This window comes from Ovis aries, chromosome 7 (assembly GCF_016772045.2).
Source record: "Ovis aries strain OAR_USU_Benz2616 breed Rambouillet chromosome 7, ARS-UI_Ramb_v3.0, whole genome shotgun sequence".
Lineage (NCBI taxonomy): Eukaryota > Metazoa > Chordata > Mammalia > Artiodactyla > Bovidae > Ovis > Ovis aries.
In genome coordinates this window covers 4,745,989-4,762,547 of record NC_056060.1, presented here as the reverse complement: position 1 = coordinate 4,762,547, position 16,559 = coordinate 4,745,989, and the positions used below count along the sequence as shown (strand labels likewise).

General features: G+C 38.5%; 1 protein-coding gene across 3 annotated transcripts in view; it reads right to left on the bottom strand.

Annotated features, from left to right (window-relative positions):
• AP3S1 (adaptor related protein complex 3 subunit sigma 1) overlaps positions 1-16,559 on the bottom strand; it is a 71,263-nt gene that overhangs the window by 8,155 nt on the left and 46,549 nt on the right. For all 3 annotated transcript variants that reach the window (XM_042251976.2, XM_015096778.4, XM_042251977.2), the window contains exon 5: positions 1,690-1,797. In XM_042251976.2, coding sequence (XP_042107910.1) covers positions 1,690-1,797 — 108 coding nt within the window. The remainder of the gene's footprint in view (positions 1-1,689; positions 1,798-16,559) is intronic.

Here is a 16,559-nt window from a genome sequence, read left to right as displayed (position 1 = left end):
AAGGTGAAAATTCCAGACAAGAGGTTGATATGTTTTTACAGATGATTATACAGAATTTATAAATTACCACATATCCACTCATTTTGGACTAATTGTTAAGGGACTGTATCACTGTCTGTGTCTTAGCATTTAAAATCTATATCCATACAGTTTTGCAAAGCAAAGTTTAACAGATTACATAAATTATCATCTTAAGACCTTAAAAACTATAGCTTAGAGCTTATAGTAAATCTTTTGCCATATTGAAAAATTTATTGCAAGCCAACTCTAAATATTCTAAATATTCTGAGCCCTTTTCCTTGTCCTAAAATGAAATTTTCTCTATTAATCTAGTTTGTTTTCCCTTTTCAAAAACCAGTATTTAAAAAACTTAAACTTATACAATTACTTAAGTGAGTCAGAATTTTAAGTTCTTTCCCATTTCAAGCCCTTCCTTTGGGAAACCAAGAAGGATAATAGACTGAGGTAAGGAGGAATGTAGGACTTATTTTAATTTAAAATAGAACATTGGAAAAGGCTTTTATACAAAACTTCAACTGTTTCTAACCCTCAGATTTCCGATTTATCCACCATCCTGTATTTCATTTAATTACAATGAGCACAGCATTTTGTTATGCTGATCCTTTAAAGAGCCAACAAGATAAAAATTCTTCACAACTCACCTGTTATAAATCAATACTAGCATATTTTTAATATCTCTCTGCTTTTATAGTAATATTTACTTTAGATTATCCAAACACCTGTACTAATAATTATAAATAAAATTAGTTTCCTACTCTGAGTTATGACTATACATATCAAAGGTAAGGGTATCCTCAAACATGTATAGTGTTAAATGAGGTATCAAGACTATTCATCTTTCTAAATTTCTTCTACAGCAATAAGAAACCACTAAAATAATGCCCACATGAGTGGTTCAGCTTCAGCACCCGTTATATTCAGCTTTGTTATTGATATTCAGCCTTGTTATTGAGGGAAGAAGCATGCAATTATAAAGTAGAGTTTTACACAAGGCTAAAGTGCTGGTTGGTCCTCATTCACTCAGCCTAACAGCACAAAGTCAGCTGTTTATCACCAAATCTTGCTCTTCTAGAATCCAACAAAAGCCATGAAGACATGGGCCACTGTATGAAGTATATATGATTTAGCTAACGTGTCCGTGACCTTTGACAAGGATCCAGAAATAAAAGATTAGAGTGCTGAATGTCTTTTTTTTCAATGTGCATTCAGGCCTACTAAGCACCTATTATTGATATTACTTCCTTATGAGAGTTCCATTTTCTCTCCCTTCCTTTTTCAGAAATAGTTTTATAAAACATTAAATTCATGTATCTTTGAAAACCAGTTCTAAGATTTCTTGGATAATTAATGACTAAGAATGTAACAAATACTGATTCCACTATTCAAGTAAATAACTTCTTTTTTAAGCAATAAGAATTGGGAATTTTATTTATTACTCAAAGCAATTATGACTGTGGCTAAAAGAATACACAAAACTATTTGGTGGATAGTGGTCACAGAACATTTAACATACTAAAATGTGTATATTCCATTTATTTTCAAAACCGAATAAGCCTACCAACTGTACTAAAGGGTGATACTGAAGGACAGACGGTGAAAGCCGCAAACCATGCATAATTTATGATCATGCTTCCTCCCTTCATTAACTAGAGCACTTGCCATTCTTACCTCAGACTTCTCCAGTTTATTTTGTGCATCAATTTGTGTAACAATCTCATTCATGTTGGTCTCCAATACCATTCCCCCCATCACCATTTCTGCAAGAATATTGTGAACCTAAAGGAAAATATAATACACATCCATAAGGAAAACTATGTTTCGTGATTCCAGTAATTTTTCTTTCAAATACTGCTGTGTCTTGTTTTATGAGCTGTAAAATAAAAATAATTTGGAGTGAGAGTTCATAATACACTTATGTCACTGCTGTGAAGCCTTAGGTAATTATACAAACCTCTTTAAATCTTAGTTTAATGAGCTGTAGAACAGGGATGATAATAATAATATCTCCTTCCTAGAGGGCTGAGAAGATTAAGTGAGGTCAACCACCTTGGAAGCACCCCCAAAATAAATAATCTATAAACATTAGCTACCATGATTATAGTATCCAAATTAAAGCTAAAAAAAATGACCTATTAGGGCCTTTTATACCAGACTCTTCATCAATAATTATTAAGCTGTTTTATGCTCAAGGTACTTAATAAGGCTATGTGGCTTTACTACTAGCTCTGGATTTAAAATGAAGTAATTTTTTTTTCATATTGTGCTCATTTGCTCAGTCATGTCTGACTCTTTGCAATCTCATGGACTGTAGCCCACCAGGCTCCTCTGTCCACGGAATTTTCCAGGCAAGAATACTGGAGTGGAGTGCCATTTCTTTCTCCAGGGGATCTTCCAGATCCAGGTATCAAACTGCTGTCTCTCCTATCCCCTGCACTGGCAGGCAGACTCTTTGGCGTTAGTGAGAAAGAACCTGCCTGCCAGTGCAGGAGATACAAGTGGCGCAGGTTTGATCCCCATATTGGGAAGATTCCTCTGGAGAAGGGCATGGCAACCCACTCCAGTATCCTTGCCTGGAGAATCCCATGGACAGAGGAGCCTGGCGTGCTACAGTCCAAAGGGGTGCACAGAGTCGGACAAGACTGAAATGACTTAGCATCCTTGTTAGTAGAGTGCTGAGTATTTCCGCCTGTCATATGGGAGACTGGGATTTGATTCCCGACGGGAGGCAACAAGGCCTTTTTGAGTTCCTGGTGGCTCAGATGGTAAAGAGTCTGCTTGCTATGCAAAAGACCCCGGTTTTGCTTCCCTGATGGCTCAGAGGTTAAAGTGTCTGCCTCCAATGCGGGAGACCCAGGTCCGATCCCTGGGTCGGGAAGATCCCCTGGAGAAGGAAATGGCAATCCACTCCAGTATTCTTGTCTGGAGAATCCCATGGACGGAGAAGCCTAGTAGGTTACAGTCCACGGGGTCGCAAAGAGTCGGACATGACTGAGCGACTTCACCTTCACCTTCACCTTCACTCCCTGGGTCAGGAAGATCCCCTGGAGAAGGAAATGGCAACCCACTCCAGTACTCCTGCCTGGAAAATCCCACGGATGGAGGAGCCTGGTAGGTCCACGGGGTCACAAAGGGTCTGACATGACTGGGCGACTTCACTTACTTTTCTTTCTAGCATAGCATAGCGCCACCTGGGAAGTGACGCTTTTGTTATATTATAGGAAGTGGTGCTTTCTTTATATTATAGGTACTTTAATAATACTTTTGGGCTCAGTTGATAAAGAATCCACCTGCAATGCAGGAGACCCTAGTTTGATTCCTGGGTCGGGAAAATCTGCTGGAGAAGGGATAAGCTACCCACTCCAGTATTCTTGGGCTTCCCTTGTAGTTTAACTGGTAAAGAATTCTCCTGCAATGCAGGAGACCTGGGTTTGATCTCTGGGTTGGGAAGATCCCTTGGAGAAGCAACAGGCTACCCACTTCAGTATTCTGCCTAGGAGAATATACAGTCCATGGGGTCACAAAGAGTTGGAAAGAGTGAGCGACTTTTACCTTTAATAATACTTTTACCCCAAAGCTCTCTCTACATATCTAATTACTCAGATTTTTCATTATCAAAAACATTACAATGACAAAAATATCATTTTCCATTGGGGAGAAAAACTATAACCCAGGTGTTTTATCAAAAGGAATTTACTGAATCAAAAATCACCAATTCAGAGCTGAAGTGGGTGTCAAAGAGCAGTATACTGTGCTACAATATGCAATTTTAAAATGACGTGGCAGCATGGAGACTGGAGACTGTGGAATTAGATGGGTGTGAATGCTGACTCTGCAGCTTATTAGCTGCACTCCCTTCAGCAGTTACCTGACCTCTCTGATTGTTATCTGCGAAACAGAGGCAGAACAGTACAGGTGCCTCACAGAGTCATCGTAAGGATTAAACAAATTCATGAAAGGTACTGTAGCACAGTACCTTACAGGTTTTTTTTTTTTTAAACAAAAGCTTTTAAAAAGTTAAATATAGAATTAAGCTATTCAATTTTCATTCTTTTAGGATTTCATGCAAATATATTCATGATTTTTAAAATATCTTATCATTATTTACTAATGTTTCATTTTGGAAACTTGGACACTTCATACTCCAATTCTGAAAAATTCTAGAAATTATTCTTCCTTAACAAACAAAATAAAAGCAGAAACTACAGAAGCTTTAAAAAATAGTACTAAATATCATCACTTCGACTAATATCCTTTCCGTTACTAGATAAAATTTATTAAAACTCTGTTTTGATGCTGCTGGACTTATAGTATCTGATTTAATTCTCACATTAACCTGTTACACTGAGAGAATAAACCAGCTTACTCAAGATACATAAGCTAACACATAGCAAATTAATGACTCAAACCTAAATCTGATTGATCCAAGTCCAATACTTTGTTTTCTTCTGTTAATAATAATAAATGAAATAATTTATTCATAATAAGCACAGCTAGTTATTTTTTAGTCTTAATCTATGAAAATCTAGTTAAAGGTCAAGAAGGTAACCAGGTGATAAAATTACCTTATAATAGCTATTAAGAACTGTATGTGTAAAAAGTGTTCAGAAAGAAAAGTCATGGCAGGGAGAAATATCAATAACCTCAGATATGCAGATGACACCACCCTTATGGCAGAAAGTGAAGAGGAACTAAAAAGCTTCTTAATGAAAGTGAAAGAGAAGAATGAAAAAGCTGGCTTAAAACTCAACATTCAAAAAATGAAGATCATGGCATCTGGTCTCATCACTTCATGGAAAATAGATGGGGAAAAAACAAACAGTGACAGACTTTTATTTTCTTGGGCTCCAAAATCACTGCAGATGGTGAGTGCAGCCATGAAATTAAAAGACACTTGCTCCTTGGAAGTAAAGCTATGACCTAGACAGCTTATTAAAAAGCAGAGACATTACTCTACCAACAAAAGTCCGTCTAGTCAAAGCTATGGTTTTTCCTGTAGTCATGGATGGATGTGAGAGTTGGACTCTAAAGAAAGCTGAGCACCAAAGAACTGATGCTTTTGAACTGTGGTGTTGGAGAAGACTCTTGGGGGTCCCTTGGACTGAAAGGAGATCAAACCAGTCAATCCTAAAGAAAATCAGTCCTGAATATTCATTGGAAGGACTGATGCTGAAACTGAAACTCCAACACTTTGGCCACCTGATGCTAAGAGCTCACTCACTGGAAAAGATCCGGATGATGGGAAAGACTGAAGGCAGGAGGAGATGGGGATGACAGCAGTAGCTGGATGGCGTCACTGATGTGATGGACATGAGTTTGAGTAGGCTCCGGGAGTTGGTGATGGACAGGGAAGCCTGGCATGCTGCAGTCCATGGGGTTGCAAAGAATTGGACTGGACTTAGCGACTGAACTGAACTGAGGGGAAAGAGATTCATTAAAACCTCTCTTTTAGCAGTAGAAATTCCTCTCTTCTTTGTAAAACAAATTCTCATGAGATAGCATGACTTGTAACACTGATAGATGTGTAGCAATTCCACCAGCCCTGATTTGCTCAGGCTTTCTTGTGGCTTCATCCCTACACACACATCCCTACACACTGTTCTACTGCCTTTTGAAACATCTCAGAACACAAGCACTAGATTGATAGAACTGTAGATTTCAGTAATACTGAAATGTCTGCCAAGTTTAGAGGTATCAAAATATTAGCAGCCTACCAGTGTGAGTTGTAAGCAACAAATTCTAAGAATGTACGCAAATTTGTTCTCAAAGTTAAAAAAAATCCCTATGAAAGCAAATTTAGATCCTGAAGAGACAGAAAATATGAGCTAAATTCCTAATCATAATCTCAGTCATTATAAAGATAATAAATGCCTAAAGACGGTATTCTCAGTGAGGAGGTACCATAAGTTATGTAGAAATCCAAGGAGATGAACAGTTTGAGAAAGAGAACTATCAACTGGGAGGCTACTCCAATACTACCCAGGTTGCTGTTGTTCGGTTGCTAAGTCGTGTCCGATTCTTTGTAACCCCCCGTGGACTGAGCAGGCCGGATGTCCAAAGTAAGGTATGGCACATGAGGAGAGGAAGTTTAGAAGGTGAACATGTCCAGTGACAGAAAAACTCATGTTCCAAGAATTGAGAAGAATTTTGGCAGACTTAGTAAAAGAAAGAGGATAAGCTCTGCTTTCAGCCTAGCCCTAACTCATGTGGATGACATATTTCAGTACTTTGTTTTATAAATCTTACTAAAAACAGATTTTTATGGAAATAAAAGGGTAACAATATGCTTATAATACACAACTCATCTACTAAACTGCTTTGATGTTCACCTAAAAGTTCAATAAGCTTTCACTGTCTTTTATGAATTTTTTTAAGTATTTAAAAAGTGGCAAATACCACATTAATGATATATTTTTGCTTTTAAAAAAAAATGCCCTATCTACCCAACCACACTGCTTCTTCTGGACATAGACCATAACTTTTAAATTTCATTTTTACTTTTTTAAAAATTCAGCATATAAGAAAAACAGAAACATATATAGAAATAGTCTCTACCACCCTCTGCTTCTGTTATTAGGTCCCTCTATCCAAAGATAATCACAGTTACTTGTATCTTATATATCCTTCCAGAAAACTGACCCACATACTTGTTATATGTGTGTGCATATCTAATGTACACAAATGAGATTACACTGTACACACTATTCTCATAGTTCTACAAGAAAATAAAAATCGAATTGAAAGTTACAGGCAAGAGAAAATGAGCCTGTCAGTTAATAAAGTAATAAGTCACTGGAGCCAGATACATGTACAAAAACGATCAGCGAAACTGTTGGTAAGAGCAAACAAAAATATAAAATTAAAATGGTGAATCTACCATATTAATTATCACACATCCAAAAATGAGAGACATATACAGATTCTTCAGGATATAGGTAAGTTATTAAATGGACAAATGAGTGGGCAGAACAGTATCTACCATGTAGTCCCATTGAGGTTCACTAAAAAAGTTACACACATTCACACGCTTGGATATATCCAGAAAAATTCTGGAAAGGCACATAAATAATTTTTAAAATACGACTTTATCTTTTAAGAGCTGTTTTAGGTTCACAACAAAATTCAGAGGAAGGTGCAGAGACTACCCCACACAAGCAGCCCTGGCCTCTGACACACACTGCCTGCTGAGAGTGGCAACTTTGTTAAAGGCAATGAACCTGTACGGAGACAAGATCACCCGACGTCACGGTCGCTCTCAGAGCTCTCTTCTGCTGTCTACATTCCATGATGCACAGCCATCACTGCTGCGCTATGGCCCATGTATTCATCCCTTCCCCTCCTTCCCCAACGCTGACAACCACTAATCCCTTCAGTATTTGCACAGCTTTGCCTTTTCCATAATGCCATACCTTTGGAATGGCATTCTTTCTTCCTCAGCCCCCCAGTCCCATTCCTTAGGTAACTACTACCTATTAAAAAATATCTGTAACACATTGCACACCTATTGGAACGGCTAAAGCCCTTTGGAATCATGCAGTTCACAGCCTTCTCTGATTGGTTTCCTATACTTAGCAATATGCATGTTTAGGTTCACCAGTGTCTTTTCATAGTTTGATAATTTGTTTTTAGCACTGAATAAAATTCCCCCGATTGAATATAACACAGCTTGTTTTTCCATTCACCACTGAAGGACATCTCGGTCACTTTCAAGTTTTGGCAGCTGTGAAGAGAGCTGCTTCAATCTCCATGCGCATGCTACTGTATGGACACAAGTCTTCAACTCTTTCGGGCAAACATCAAGGAGTACAGTTGCCGGACTGCATGATAACAGGCTGACTACTTTTTTAAAAGAAACTGCCAAACTGTTGTCCACAGTGACTACCATTTTGCATTCCCACCGGAAATGAGTGAGAATTCCTGTTGCTCCACATCCTTACCAGAATTTGATGTTATCGACGCTCTGGACTTTAGCCATCCCAATAGGTGTACAACGTGTTACAAATATGTTTTAATAGATAGTAGTTATCTAAGGAATGGGACTGGGGGACTGAGGAAGAAAGGAGAATTACTTTATTCTATAGTTTTTGTTCATTCGTTTTGAAAACTTTTAACACAGTATATATTGCTAAAGAAGAAAAAAAAAAGCTTCCAAAAAGAGTTCAGAGGAACAATTTTAAAGACAACAGACACGTATGTATTTGAGTAATTTAAGAGGTAACTCAAAGGTGCTGAATATTTGTGAGTGATAAGAGAAGACAAGCATGCCAGCTTCTACACTGTTGAACAATAACTCTTTTTATGGGTCAATGAAGAACATGAGACTTCTGCTTAAAACTACTGTAACATAAAAGTTTAAGCGGTCTCTGTATTATTTTATTATTATTTATACAGCATTATAATGTCCACTGTTGGCCTCTAATAAGCGCATCTAATAGGAATTAGATGACAATATGATACTTTTTTTCCTTCAAAATCATTTATCTCAATTATATTAAAATTAAAAAGTTAAAAAAACACATGGCATTCTTTTTATACCTAACAGTTTACCCCATCAGTAAACCACACTTATTAGGTATTTATATACAGTGCTACAGCCAGCAGCATTTTGGTTGAGTAAAGCCTATATAATCATTGGAGAGTAAATGAAGATTAAATCAAACACATTTCACTTTTTAACAGTTACAAGTCAACCAGGTAGAAACAAGCATCTAAAATCAAAGAAATGGAAGGAGGTCAAATTACAGAGTCCTTTCTATGGACTGTTACTTGTTTTCAAAACATAAAAGCTACTTTGCTGTAATTTATGCTAGAAATGAGGTCCTTGGCACCAAACGTCTTTTAATTTGCCTACACTAATATCTTACTACAGGGGTAGTCAAGCAAAACATGGCGTATACAATATTTCACTTAAGAATGAAGCTGATACATATATATTGATATGGAAGGATCTAAGGAGATGAAGACAAAAGCAAGGCATAGAACATTATGTGAAATAAAAACATAATCATTCACTGAACCAAGAGAACTACGCATATCCTTGAAAATACATACAAAGTCCAGAGGCCTCCCAAGCTGCACTATTACGAGGACTGACTTCTAGGAGCACCGTGCGGCAGGGGTGAGTTGGTGCACCAGGGGGATGAGGGAAGAAGAGCTTTCATGTTTAATCATATAGCCTTCAGTGTTATCTGACTTGTTTCTAAAGGAGGTAAGTATTATTATTTTAATTGTAAAATAATAAAACATAGGAGTAACACTGCAATGTTAATGGCTGTCTGTGTACCTGTGAGAAAAAGACAGAGGCACACAGATATCACATGTCCTCCTAAAACAAGTGTGAGCTACTTGAGGACTGGGGTAAGGAGAGAGTTTCCACATAATCCTGCAGAGTGTGAAGGACTCAATAAATATTCTGTAAAATCCGTTTTACAAAGAACACCTTCCTCTTCTCCTCCTGCAAAAAGAGCAGGAGTTTTGAAAAGGGGTGAAGAGGAGGCAAAGCAGAGTTACAAGCCTACTCTAAAAACTATAGTGCTGTTAAGATATGATTTCTTATTAGGACAGAAAAGCCAATTATGATGAAATGACATTATTTAAGTACAGCTCAGCTCAGTTCAATCACTCAGTCATGTCCGACTCTTCCAACCCCATGGACTGCAGCATGCCAGGCTTCCCTGTCCATCACCAACTCCTGGAGTCCACCCAAACTAAGGCCCATCGCGTCAGTGATGCCATCCAACCATCTCATCCTCTGTCATCCCTTTCTACTCCCTCCTTCAATCTTTCCCAGCATCAGGGTCTTCTTCAGTGAGTCAGTTCTTTGCATCAGGTGGCCGAAGCACTGGAGTATCAGCTTCAGTATCAGTCCTTCCAATGAACACCTAGGATTGATTTCCTTTAGGATTAACCGGTTTTATCTCCTTGCAGTCCAAGGGACTCTCAAAAGTCTTCCGCAACATCACAGTTCAAAGCATCAATTCTTCGGCGCTCAGCTTCCTTTAGAGTTCAACTCTCACATCCATACGTGACTACTGGAAAAACCATAGCTTTGACTAGATGGTCCTTTGTTCGTAATGTCTCTGCTTTTTAGCATGCTGTCTAGGTTGGTCATAGCTTTTCTTTCTACGAGCAAATGTCTTTTAATTTCATGGCTGCAGTCACCATCTGCAGTGACTTGGAGCCCCCAAAATAAAGTCTGTCACTGTTGCCACTGTTTCCTCATCTATTGGCCATGAAGTGATGGGACCGGATGCCATGATCTTAGTTTTCTGAATGTTGAGTTTTAAGGCAATGCTTTCACTCTCCTCTTTCACTTTCACCAAGAGGCTCTTTAGCTCTTCTTCACTTTCTGCCATAAGGGTGGTGTCATCTGCATATCTGAGCTTTCTGATACTTCTCCTGGCAATCTTGATTCCAGCTTGTGCTTCACCCAGCCTGGCATTTCATATGATGTACTCTGCATTTAAATTAAATAAGCAGGGTGACAATATACTCCTTTCCTGATTTGGAATCAGTCTGTTGTTCCACGTCCTGTTCTAACTGTTGCTTCTTGACCTGCATACATATTTCTCAGGAGACAGGTCAGGTGGTCTGGTATTCCCATCTCTTTCAGAATTTTCCAGTTTGTTGTGATCCACACAGTCAAAACTTTGGCGTAGTCAACAAATCAAAAAGATGTTTTTCTGGAACTCTTGTTTTTTTGATGATCCAGCGGATATTGGCAATTTGATCTCTGGTTCCTCTGCCTTTTCAAAATCCACGTTGAATATCTGTAAGTTCATGGTTCATGTACTGCTGAACCTGGCTTGGAGAATTTTGAGCATTACTTTGCTAGTGTGCAAGATTAGTGCAATTGTGTAGTCGTTTGAACATTCTTTGGCATTGTCTTTCTTTGGGATTGGAATGAAAACTGACCTTTTCTAGTCCTGTGGCCACTGCTGAGTTTTCCAGATTTGCTGGCACATTGAGTGTAGCACTTTCATAGCATCTTCTTTTAGGATTTGGGAATAGCTCAACTGGAATCCATCCCATCACCTCCACTAGCTTTACATTTGATCACTAAAAACATTATTATGAACCACTGAAAAGGAAAAATGCTGCCAATTAAATTATGACAATCTATAGAACTGTAAATATATACTGATCTAAATTAAAAGACACTTGCTCCTTGGAAGAAAAGCTACGACCAACCTTGACAGCATACTAAAAAGCAGAGACATTACTTAACTGACAAAAGTCCGTCTAGTCAAACCTATGGTTTTTCCAGTAGTCATGTGTGGATGTGAGACTTGGACCACAAAGAAAGTTGAGTGCCGAAGAATTGATGCTTTTGAACTATGGTGCTAGAGGAGATTCCTGAGCATCCCTTGGACAGCAAGGATATCAAACTAATCAATCCTAAAGGAAATCAGTCCTGAATATTCATTGGAAGGACTGATGCTGAAACTGAAGCTCCAATACTTTGGACACCTGATGGAAATAACTGACTCATTAGAAAAGACTCTGATGCTGGGAAAGACTGAAGGCAGGAGGAGAAGGGGATGACAGAAGATGAGATGGATGGCATCATGGACTCAATGGACATCAGTTTGAGCAAGCTTCCGGAGTTGGTGATGGACAGGGAAGCCTGGAGTGCTGCAGTCCATGGGGCTGCAAAAATCGGACACAACTGAGTGACTGAACTGAATTGATCTCAAAAATGTTAAATAGGTGAAAGAAAATCAGCATTTTAGAATCAATGAAATATAATATTTTCTTATCATGCTTTAGCTTCACAAGTATTTATAAATAAAAAAGCTATAATGAAAAATTTTAAGTAAGAAAATGGATGTCTCTGAGTTTTACTGGAGTCACACCAACATTAAAAAAAGAGCTTACCTTCAGAAATATATCTTCTCAAAACGTACTTATCAGAACTTCCTCAAATCTAAAAATATGTTAAATTTTTGTATAATAATTTTCCAACAGGTTAGCTGACGTGTCAAAGTGTTATACAAATCAAAGCTTTCACTTGGTAATGTCCTTAACCTGAAGAAAGTACTTGCTTGTTTGCTAAGGAAGTACCTGGTTCTATAGGTGTGTGTTTAACATTGAGATTGATGCAACTGAGCAGGTTCTGCTGCTCCAGAGCACAATCTCCACATGAACTTCTCTCTTCTTTAATACTACATCATGAAAGAAAAGTCTAAACTATGACAACTCTGAAAATGATTTTGAAAGGAATTAAGAGTATATTTTGCTAGTCCATCAAAATTTTGATAACATTTTCAAGACAAATGGAAAGGGAAAGCATACAACATACTTTCAGTTCAGTCGCTCAGTCGTGTCCCACTCTTTGCGACCCCATGAACTGCAGCATGCCAGGCCTCCCTGTCCATTACCAACTCCCGAAGTTTACCCAAACACATATCCATTGAGTCGGTGATGCCATCTAACCATCTCATCCTCTGTCATCCCCTTCTCCTCCTGCCTTCAATCTTTCCCAACATCAGGGTCTTTTCAAATGAGTCAGCTCTTCGCATCAGGTGGCCAAGATATTGGAGTAGCAGCTTCAACATCAGTCCTTCCAATGAACACCCAGGACTGATTTCCTTTAGGATGGACTGGTTGGATCTCCTTGCAGTCCAAGGGACTCTCAAGAGTCTTCTTCAACACGACAGTTCAAAAGCATCAGTTCTTCTGTGCTCAGTTTTCTTTACAGCCTCACATCCATGCATGACCACTGGAAAAACCATAGTCTTGACTAGACAGACCTTTGTTGGCAAAGTAATGTCTCTGCTTTTTAATATGCTGTCTAGGTTGGTCATAACTTTTCTTCCAAGGAGTAAGCGTCTTTTAATTTCATGGCTGCAGTCACCATCTGCAGTTATTTTGGAGCCCAAAAAATAAAGTCTGACACTGTTTCCACTGTTTCCCCATCTATTTCCCATGAAGTGATGGGACCCGATGCCATGATCTTCGTTTTCTGAATGTTGAGCTTTAAGCCAACTTTTTCACTCTCCACTTTCACTTTCATCAAGAGGCTTTTTAGTTCTTCTCCACTTTCTGCCATAAGGGTGGTGTCCTCTGCATATCTGAGGTTATTGATATTTCTCCCGGCAATCTTGATCCCAGCTTGTGCTTCTTCCAGCCCAGCATTTCTCATGATGTACTCTGCATATAAGTTAAATAAGCAGGGTGACAATATACAGCCTTGACGTACTCCTTTTCCTATTTGGAATCAGTCTGTTGTTCCATGTCCAGTTCTAACTGTTGCTTCCTGACCTGCATACAGATTTCTCAAGAGGCAGGTCAGGTGGTCTGGTATTCCCATCTCTTGAAGAATTTTCCACAGTTTATTGTGATCCACACAATCAAAGGCTTTGGCATAGTCAATAAAGCAGAAATAGATGTTTTCTGGAACTCTCTTGCCTTTTCCATGATCCAGCAAATGTTGGCAATTTGATCTCTAGTTCCTCTGCCTTTTCTAAAATCAGCTTGAACATCTGGAAGTTCATGGTTCACATATTGTTGAAGCCTAGCTTGCAGAATTTTGAGCATTACTTTACTAGCCTGTGAGATGGAGTGCAATTGTGCAATAGTTTGAGCATTCTTTTGCATGGAATTAAAACTGACCTTTTCCAGTCCTGTAACCACTGCTGAATTTTCAAATTTGCTGACATATTGAGTACAGCACTTTCACAGCATCATCTTTTAGGATTTTAAATAGCTCAACTGGAATTCCATCATCTCCACTAGCTTTGTTTGTAGTGACGATTCCTAAGGCCCACTTGACTTCACATTCCAGGATGTCTGGCTCTAGGTGAGTGATCATACCATCATGATTATCTCGGTCATGAAGATCTTTTTTGTACAGTCCTTCTGTGTATTCTTGCCACCTCTTAATATCTTCTGCTTCTGTTAGGTCCATTTCTGTCTTTTATTGATCCCATCTTTGCATGAAATGTTCTCTTGGTATCTCTAATTTTCTTGAAGAGATCTCTAGTCTTTCCTATTCTATTGTTTTCCTTTATTTCTTTGCATTGATCACTGAGGAAGGCTTTCTAATCTCTCCTTGCTATTCTTTGGAACTAGGCATTTAAATGGGTATATCTTCCTTTTCTCCTTTGCTTTTTCGCTTGTTTTCTTTTCACAGCTATTTGTAAGGCCTCCTCAGACAGTCATTTTGCTTTTTTGCATTTCTTTTTCTTGGAGATGGTCTTGATCCCTGTCTCCTGTACAATATCACGAAGCTCGGTCCATAGTTCATCAGGCACTCTATCAGATCTAGTCCCTTAAATCTATTTCTCACTTCTATTGTATAATCATAAGGGATTTGATTTGGCAACATACTTTAATACACTATAATATACTAATAAGAATTAATATTTTTAAAATTGCTGAATATGCCTCAGTCTTTCTCTCTTCTATATTAGACATTTCTTGTTCCATTTGCCTTGGCCTGTAAACTAGCTTTCCATTTTCAATCTCTTTATCTCTCAAAATATATTTATTAGAACTTCATTAAGTCTAAAAACACATTAAATCTTTGTGTAATTATTCTTCAGGAGGATAGCTGACATATCAAAGTCCTACACAAATCAAAACTTTCACCTGATAATGTCATGAACCTGAAGACAGTCTTTGCTGAGGAAGCAACTGGTTCTATAGTATGCAGCTCATATTAACCACATATATCTTTTAACCACGAACATACAACATTAACCACAAATAACACTTTCAGTCTTTCTTGACTTTTTATGCTACAATATGGACAATGTGTTCTACCTTTCTGTTTACTCAGATGTGTCTGTTTAAATTTATCCCCTGAAAATTTTAATTTTGACATTTTTTTCCTTTTCCAGAAATTCCACCAACTCCTCTAGTAGTTACATACGCTTTCTCATGGAGCATATGTACTGATTGTTCAGCCTATTTTTCATTTCTCTTGTTGAGATGGCTTTTTTAAAAAGAAAACAAGCAATGGACATCAGTATAAGATTTGAGCAAAATCTGTATTTTAGTTAATAAAATTGCATCATTTGTTAATTTCCTATTTTTTTTATAACGCAGTACTTCTATATATACATTTTTTTCTCTGCTTACTCACTGGTACTTAGGTGTGGTTGCTGAGATCTCTTAAAGGTTCATTTCTTCCGTTGGTGGAAGGTAAAGGAGACTCTTACCCTATGTCCTGTGGTTTAAGGACTGGCTATCAAACTCCCTAAGTGAGAGTGGGCTAGAGGAAACCACCTCAGCTCTTAATTCTTCATTCTCTTGGCCCGAAGGGCAGGAAAGATACTGAGGCCTCCAATTAGATATCCCTTACTCTGGTCTTTTACTGGGGGGATGGGGGAAGAAGCAGGGAAAAATAGAGCACATTATAGCTGTCATTGTCAAAGTCATACATGCTCCAAACCAAGCTCTTTATAAATCTTTAGCTCTATCATCTTTGCCCTGGGATTTGATGGTGTGTTGCAGTAGTAGCAACAACCTGGGGCTGCTCAATTAGAGCCAGGGTGTGCAGGAAATGGGCAGGTAACACAACTGAGCAAATAAGCAGACCTTCCCAGTAAACCGGCAATGGCCATGTAAGCGGGAAGTAAACCACGTTACTCACAGTTTAGATCTTATGACTGTAACGTATCTGCACTGTGATAGAGAGTTTGACTCTATGTGTGATGTCTGCCTGCTGACAGTTTACAAGCCCCACTGATCTCCCTTCCTCTCCTGCCCACATCTGGCAGAACTGATAAGAAAGTCCATGTGCTCCTTCCTTTTCACTGCCAGGAAATTCAGACTATGCAAGACCTGAGCTACATGTGGAAACCCTCATTCCAGTCCCAACCACAGGAACCCCCACGATAGTCACTGTTCTTGTTCTCCCCTAAACGCCGATTCTGTGACTGGTAAACCGTCTCATATCAGATCTTCTTGGAGTACATGTGGTATCTTCAGTCTCTACATCCAAATAAGTTTTGGGTTGGGGGTACTGTTCCATTCTTCAGGGTGACTACAAATATTAGCTTATGTGACTGATAAAGAAACTGTTACGTAAAGGCTGGTAATGAGAAGCTCAACAACAATCACAATAAAGGAAAAGACAATGGCTTAGGGGTTGGTTAGTAGGCCACATGGAAATTACTGTATTGGAGATGAGAAAGTTAGTTTGTAGTGGTAAAACACTGGCAAAAAGGCAGATAAATTTACCCATGAAAACTCATTTCTCTCTAACATAAAAACTGATGATTTTCCAGATACTATCAGCTTTGTTACCATGGATCCCAGAGAGATAGCATACTGCATAAATTAGGAATAATCTGGTATTTGTTACTGTAGCATAAACTAATCCATCTTGACTGATAACAGAACGGGCATTCTTTACAACTTCCTTCTTTCCTTTACCGAAGTGTGGTCTAACAGCACTCAGAGAATTGTGCAGAACACCATATTTGCCCCTAAGAAGAAATGTGCTAAGATATTTAGGAGATCCCTGACTGCTAGAAGGTCCAGGGTTGCTTGGAAGGTGAAAACAAGCCTGTTTTCACAGAAGGGGTAAAAAT